The 7,935-nt window shown below is 28.2% G+C and overlaps 1 protein-coding gene across 2 annotated transcripts; it reads left to right on the top strand.

Annotated features, from left to right (window-relative positions):
- Positions 1-747: 747 nt before the first annotated feature.
- Positions 748-4,640, top strand: LOC100161131 (probable tRNA (guanine(26)-N(2))-dimethyltransferase). 2 transcript variants are annotated; one of them, XM_016807598.2, is made up of 7 exons: positions 748-1,000; positions 1,063-1,211; positions 1,360-1,513; positions 1,630-1,856; positions 1,918-2,220; positions 3,797-3,869; positions 4,540-4,640. In XM_016807598.2, the coding sequence occupies exons 1-6, from the start codon at positions 776-778 to the stop codon at positions 3,858-3,860; spliced, it is 1,122 nt and encodes a 373-aa protein (XP_016663087.1). In that variant the 5' UTR covers positions 748-775; the 3' UTR covers positions 3,861-3,869; positions 4,540-4,640. The 2 variants fall into 2 exon arrangements, with proteins under 2 accessions (XP_016663087.1, XP_001947423.2); XM_001947388.5 differs by lacking the exon at positions 4,540-4,640 and having other exon boundaries at positions 3,797-4,084.
- Positions 4,641-7,935: the final 3,295 nt, after the last annotated feature.

The raw sequence follows: 7,935 nt of genomic DNA, 5'->3' as shown, positions 1-7,935 counted from the left end.
AACTTCCAAAATAATCATTTCCGAAAATTTAGTTTTACACCATTGTTTAAACTCGTGCCCATAATAAAAATCTAAATTTGTGATGGGTAAAACATATGCGCTACGCGCTGGAGTAGTGTGGCGCGCATGCATATAAACGCAAAATCGCTAACTTTGGAACGCTATAACTTCCATAATAATGATTTGCGTAAATTTATTTTTGCACCATCGTTCTTAACTCGTTGAAATACATGTTTCAAAAAAAAAAAAAAAAAAAAAATTGCGTGGTAGCTAAACTGCAATTGTTCCCGTTTTTGTGTCAGTTGTTTTTTAAATAGGTGTAATATTGCAAAAAACATGTTTCATGTTAATTTTTAAAATAATACTACATTATAATATATTATTATGTATATTGAAACTTAATGGTAGAAGTTGTAATCAATTTAAAAATATGTTAATAAAATTTTAAATATTTGTCGAACTTAAATTATAATAGAAACAGAAACAAAATTATACTATTTAATTGATTTTACCTAATACTTAAGTTTGCACCAAACAAACCCGTCCCCAGTCGACACAAACCAATTGAAATGATATATTTTAGATAACGTTCACATACAAAAATTGCATTCCTATAAGTATAGCATGCCAAATAAATTTCTGGTACAACCTGTAGGATGCCTCATGTTGTGCAGTCAACAACCACTAGTCCGCTTAATGTGGGCTATATAATATAGTTTAATCATAAATAATATATTTATATATATATATATATTTTTTTTTGTACAGACATGTTATGAGAAAAAGGCAATTTGAATCAGAAACTAAATTTGATGTTGTTGATTTAGATCCTTATGGATGCCCAACAAATTTATTAGATCCAGCTGTATGTAGCCTTGCTGACAATGGGTTGTTGTTAGTCACTTGCACTGATATGGCTGTCTTAGCTGGTAATACACCAGAATCGTGTTATGCCAAATACGGTTCAATATCATTAAGATCTCCAGCTTGTCATGAAATGGTATATTACTTACCTATAGCTATTTGAAGTTATCTATTGTTTTTATTTATATTTATTTTCAGGCATTAAGAATTGTTTTGCATACAATTACAAATGTGTGTACTCGATATGGTCGTTATATGGAGCCATTATTATCAATAAGTGCTGATTTTTATATAAGGGTATTTGTAGTTATACGTACTAGTCCTTTTATGTGTAAATCTGTGTCTAGGTAATTATAGTTCAGACAATATTGTTGTATTAAATAACTTGAATACAAGTATATTACATATTATATACAAATGAATTAACAAATATCAAGGAAATGTTTAGGAATATTGATGTATCAATAAATTTAAACAACAATTTTTAATTTATAGCAAAATGTCAACAGTGTATAAGTGTAGAGGATGTAATATGACAACTTTATTGCCATTGGGTTCTGCTAAATCAGATTCAAAAAATATGAAATTCAATCTTTTGTCTGGTCCACCAGTTGACAAAAAATGTGAACATTGTGGATTTCCTCATTTAGTAAGCGATTTATATTTAAAATCTATAAATAATACCATTTACGAAAAAAAATTAAATATTATATTAATCTTTCATTAAAGTAGTATGTATTGAAATTCAATAATTATATTATTTAGGTGGGAGGACCTATATGGACAGGTCCTTTGTATAACACTGAATTTCTCAGTAAATTGTGCAATTACATAAAAACTGAAGAAGCTGAAAAAAAATTTAATACTATTAGGCGAATGAGAGGAATGTTGGGTATGATGCAAGAAGAATTACAAGATATTCCGCTGTACTATACAGTACCATCACTTACCAACACTGTTCATTGTGAAGCAATGCCATTGAGATACTTTTTGTAAATACAAATAAGTTTATTTTTTCCGATAATATATATATAAAATAATAAATATTTTTAGTTCTGCATTAGTGGGTGCTGGATACCGTGTGTCTTCATCCCATTGTGCACAAAATAGTGTTAAAACTGACGCACCTCAATCCGTTGTTTGGGATGTCATTAGAACTTGGGTTCAAACACATCCAGTATCTGAAAAACGACTACAAGACTCTGTTGCAGCTAGATCAATTTTGTCAAAACAACCTGAAACTGAAATAATTTTTGATAAAAAATATAATACGATACCAAAATCATTGCAGGGATTAGTACGTTATCAACAGAATCCTGCACCATACTGGGGACCAGGAACTAAAGGAAATTCAAAGTAAGAATTAAAATTTTTATCCTTATTGACTATTTTTATTTCTAAAGCTAAAAAGAATATAGTTTTATTATTTGAGCAAGGCAATGATTAGTTTTACTATGGTATTTTTAATTACATACCTATTTGTCTGTATTCATGTCGATTGAATATATTCATTCAAGGTCATCTAAATGTTATTTTAAATTAAGGGGGGTTGTGAAATTGGAAAAAATAAATAATTTTCAGCAAGTTTATGGTGGGGGAAGAAGGGGGTAAGATTAAGTTAGATTTATGTGTAAAATATTTAAATTACAAATTATACTGTATAACAGTGGCGGTTTTGACATGCAATTTTACATGAGGCGGAAAAATATTAAATAGTAAATACACTATTACTCTACACAAGAACCAAATGTTATGTTAATGTATTCTTTAAATGGCATGGGCTATCAAAATGGAGCGGAAAGATTAGACAGTTACAATTAAAAATTATTCAGTGCTATAGAGTCAATAGACAACAGCGCCCACCTGCATACTATGTGTGCATACACGGCGGCCGGCGAGCTGCTGCCAATGCTTATAATATTGTTGAGCGGTTGATTTTAGCCGCCTCTGGTGGTGGTCTGCGCATGCGCTATTCACACTATTTTACGACATTACATGTGTGTGCGTAGACGCACCTCGCATGCACAAACTTAGGCAACGGCGGCTACCGCCTCTGTCGATCTCAGCGCTTTAGCGGTTGCGGCGCCGGGCGCAATATTAAATGGAAACGGCTATAATAGTTCATAAGTTATGTTACAGTGACGCGTAGCTATTCTCGCGTTTGTACCTACAACTGTACAAGTCCTATACAAAAAAATAATATTCAATATTACTGTTTATTAAACTTAAATTTTAAATCATTAATGTCTGAATTATATAAATTAAAATTCAAAATTCAAAATAATACAAAATTTAAAGAAACAAATATTTTTTATTTTCCTGAAAATTACAAGTGAGGTGGCGCCTCACTTGCCTCACCCCCAAAACCGCCACTGCTGTATAACTTCTAATTATATAAAATGTATATTGAAAAATAATTTAGGCTCACATTAAATATTTAAATATTCTTTATAGTTTATTCATAAATCAAATTCTAATAATATATTAATTTACAGTTTAAGAATAATTCTTCGTGTAGTGTTTTGCCATTTATTAGTGTATTGCCGTTTTTAACTTCAGTATCAGTATGTATGTTTAAAGTAGCCATTCCATTAAGTCTCTGCTCTCCTGTAATGTTACGTAAATAAGTTTTTAGCCTCCTAAGTGTAGAAAATGACCTTTCTCCTGTAGCAGTTGTTACTGGCAATGTAATTAAAATTTTGTAATTGATATCATAATAGCAAGGTTTTTGATGTTTCCAAGGTACAAAACGTTCCATATTGTCTCTTTACTCAAAAACAAATAAGAAATAGATTTTACTCTTGTCAATGTTGGTTAATTATATGTTTTAAAAAACATGTAATTACATATAAATCTGAGCCCTATATCTAATTATTATTATACAACGTGCATCAACTTTTGTGTATAATTTTAAATTGTTTTTGTGTTTCAGACAAAAAGTTATCTTGAGTGCTTCAGAAGTCGAAAGTGAAACGGATATCAAATGTTCTAAGTAGTTAAATTTTGTATGTATCCTGAATAATTGTTTGTTATAACAGATTATTTTTATAATATAAACTCTAGTTAATAGGTACTGCGTTAATTTATGGAATTTAAATTTACATTGACGCTATTGTTTTAAAATATCCATTATCAGTCATTAGTGATTAATGATTGTATTTTATGTATGTATCGCTTACTTTACTGAACCAATATTATTAAAGATTACAAATCGAATAAATTACTTTTATTTTATAAAATCCTGTTTTGTGGTTTTAGTTGCTTAAAATTATCTCTGTGTTATGATTATGTTTATCGTTTATGGAATTGAATTTAAAATGGATTTTTTAAAGCAAAACAATTAAAATATCTACGATAACAAAAAAAAAACAACTATTTGAAACTGCTTTAGTCCTACCCATCTTAATATGAACCACAACTCACAGTTCACAACCGTGCAATTATTATTCTTTTTTCAGTAAAAAAATGTTGTATGCATATTGCATATTATATAATACTAGTATCCAACAAATAAAAAATGATCACTACCCAACTGTTTTGTTTGAGCTTAATAAATATGTACCTACACACTACATTATGTGAAACATACATTTTAAATTCATCTCAATAATTTTTAATTTTAATTTATTTTATATAAATGTATTGATTTTACAACTATGTGTTTTTTCTTTTTAGTCTTTGCTCAGCAGTGGGTGGAATGTTGAAAATTTATAAGCCATGATGCCCAGCATATATTTCAGTACCTATGTAGTCTTTATCCCCTTAATATGAAATATAATACATATACATTTTATGTGACTAAATATTTTAATTTTTGTTTTAGGTTATTGGTTACCATAATGTAACCAACCAACCACCCCCCAAATTCCACCATGATGCCTATAAAACCCCATTTAACATACCACTGCCTTTAAAAGCAGTAAAAAATAATATATTTTTAACTTTGAGGATGGCTTTTGCTGTTAGAATTATAGATGATAACTACAAATATTATTGTCCAATTACTTTTCAAACTCATCGGGAAAAACTGAATATATAAAATAAATATATTCGAAAATTAATAACTTACTGCAATAGAGATTTGAAATGTTCACCAAATATTAAAATACTATAGTTGTCCCGTCCAGCCATCCAGATCTATTCATTATTTTTATAAAATATATTTGTAAAGAAATGTATAATATGCATATTATTTAGTAGTAATACTGTATTATGTAACCCAACGGATCCCAAACTTTTTTGGCTCATGGCGCCCTTTTTAAACTAAGGTTTTCTAAGAGCGCACTTCCCAAGTCATAGCATGACTAATCATAAGAAATAGAAAAAATTAAATAAAATCCAGAAAAAATTTTAATGGGTTATAATATGAAAATATGTATTTAAGTAAAACTATTCATAATTTATATATATTTGGATTATATAAAATTCTACGGAAGCTTGGTGTCCCTGAAAAGACTACACGGTCCACACTATGAAAACCACCGATGTAACCAATGGCAACCATTTAAATAAACTAAAAAATGTACTCTCTATTTGTGAGCTGAAAAAAAATGCGGGACGTGTGACTGTGAACCAGAGGTGGCTCCCAAAAAAGCTATAAAAACCCTCAAATAGTCTAAAAGAATCCATTGATATAACGTTTACTGATTCGGTAATTTTTGAATCTCTAGCAAAAAGACAGACAAACTTTAATTTTTATATTTATATATATTAGATATATAATTATTATATTGAGTCTATAAAATTCATATAAATCTGCAACATAAGTAGGTACATTTTTATCTGTATAAAGCCCAACTTTTAAGCCTTGAAACAATTTTAAAAAAAAGGTCGGTATGTCGCTCTGCTGTACAGTAGGTTACAAGTGGGTCACTGTATAATGGATGGTATTAAATGAGAATTCAATGATATAATATCATTGTATAAGAAAAACGATTCTGAGCGGGAACGGTATGTCAGTCTAGGTATAAGATATAATATTATTATATAGGTAGTCTATGGTATTAAAAAAAAAATTGACCTATAATAGGTACCTATAATAAATTCCAAATTAATCATATCATAATATCTATTAGGTACTTATAACGCGTTATACATCAACAACAAACCGTGATACTATTATAGATATATAATAGTATTAGTATACTTTACTACTTTAGAAGTTACAAGTATACCCAAGAATAATATTACACGATCACAACAAAATAACTAAAATATTTATTCTATGTTTTTAATATGTAATTTCGTCCAAATTTGAACTTAAAATGACTATAAAAATAAACTGTATAAATGTATTTTTTAGATTTTTTGGTAATAGAATTAATTACTTACGTGGAATCTTATTTTAAATTTTCAAATCTTATAAACAAAAGTTGAACATTTTATAAATTTTTAACTACAAAATAATTATTCAAATTTAAATTTGATAAATGTCAAAATTTGAACTGACAATATAATCCGTAAAAAGCTCAAAATGAGTCAAATTATTTTCAACATTTTATCGTGTATAGAAAATGCTAATATGAACATTCAGTGAAATTTTCAAGTATCTACAGTCATTGTTATTTTAATTACAACAAAATAAGAAAATCGTAACATGAGAAATCGAGTGAATGTCAAATGTTGTAAAAATATGAATTTCAAACGCTCATAAAAATTTAATTTGACTTGCTTGTAGACATTTTTTTTTTGAAAAAAGTAGACAAACTTATGAGGAATCTTGTATTACATTTTCAAATCTTAGATTTAAAAAGAAAATTTTTCATGAATATGTTAAAATATGTCCGTAAACAGCTCAAAATAAGTCAAAATATTTGGAAAATGTTATGGTGTATAGAAAATGCTAATATAAACACTCAGTCAAAATTGTATGTACCTACGGTCATTTGTTTTAGAGTTGCACTAAAAACTGAAATCGATTTTCTCGAAAACAGATTTTGCGTAAAAATTCTCATTTTTCCTTAATTTTTCTTTTGTTTTTCATATCGATTTTGAAAACTACTGGGAAATTTTTACTTTTGACTCCCCAAAGTACCAACTAGATTCACTTTCCTATCAGAAAAGATAGGTACCGTTGAAGAAAATCTAAGCACTTCTACTGTCCTAAAAGGTGATGACAGAACCAAAAAAAAAAAAAAAACATCATTGTAAAATCAATACATTCATCGTTCCACTTAGAATCTAAAATTAAAATAGCGCTATGTAGATGTATCTTGGTAAATGGTATTACAATATTGCAGTGCTTGGAAATTTCCTTTAAAAAATAATTAGTTCTTGTTCACATTCATATTGTTAAAAAGGAACTAAATCGTCTCGTTCCTGGCTTAAAGAAAGGAACTATAGTTATTTTCCTCGTTCCTAAATAAAGAACATTTTTCAGCTTCGATAATTTTAATATTGTACATATTTAATATAATTATTTGTAGCTATAAATTATTTATAATTAGGTACCTAGGTAGGAGTCTAGTTTTTTTGTCTTAAAAATGTTTTATATTATGTTTATTTCATACAGGTTAAGACCTATAAGATCGCCGTGACTGACCTAGCATTTTGTGAACATTGTCAATATTATCGTATAATATTATAGTCGTAACCTACCTATAGGTGTACAAAATACAAACAATAAGTTTTTAAATTTGAAAGAATATTAAATTGTAACTTCTAAAAATAATGGTTAAATGCCAAATGGTATAGGTTTAACGTTTCTACCGACATTATTCAATGAGTTATAATGTGGAATTGAAAAAAGGCGCGTGACGTCATTGAGCCGGGCTATCGGTAATTGCCTATCCTATAATACGTTTACACTCATATATTACTCGGTTCACAAAATGATTTACCTACCTTTGAGGTATATTTTCTAATTTTCTTAGTACTTCTTTAAACTAATAAGTTTTACTTGTAAAAAAAACACCGTAGAATAGGTATATAGAATTATATGAGAATTGGTTCATGATATAAATATTTTTGATAAATATTTTAAAATTACTATAAATTTGAACCAATTCAGATACTATTCTACGGTATTTTTTTACGATCATACATATTACGTTCAAATGTCGACAAAATTTA

This window comes from Acyrthosiphon pisum, chromosome A1 (assembly GCF_005508785.2).
Source record: "Acyrthosiphon pisum isolate AL4f chromosome A1, pea_aphid_22Mar2018_4r6ur, whole genome shotgun sequence".
NCBI lineage: Eukaryota > Metazoa > Arthropoda > Insecta > Hemiptera > Aphididae > Acyrthosiphon > Acyrthosiphon pisum.
Note: the sequence above shows the minus strand (reverse complement) of the source record. Positions and strands in the feature narration are given on the sequence as shown.

Excerpts from the sequence above, each read along its gene's own strand:
- LOC100161131 (XM_016807598.2), top strand. The coding sequence starts at position 776 with ATGAGAAAAAGGCAATTTGAATCAGAAACTAAATTTGATGTTGTTGAT. Across the intron at positions 1,212-1,359 it reads ATGTGTAAATCTGTGTCTAG|CAAAATGTCAACAGTGTATA; the intron begins GTAATTATAGTT and ends TTTAATTTATAG. Across the intron at positions 1,857-1,917 it reads ATGCCATTGAGATACTTTTT|TTCTGCATTAGTGGGTGCTG; the intron begins GTAAATACAAAT and ends AAATATTTTTAG.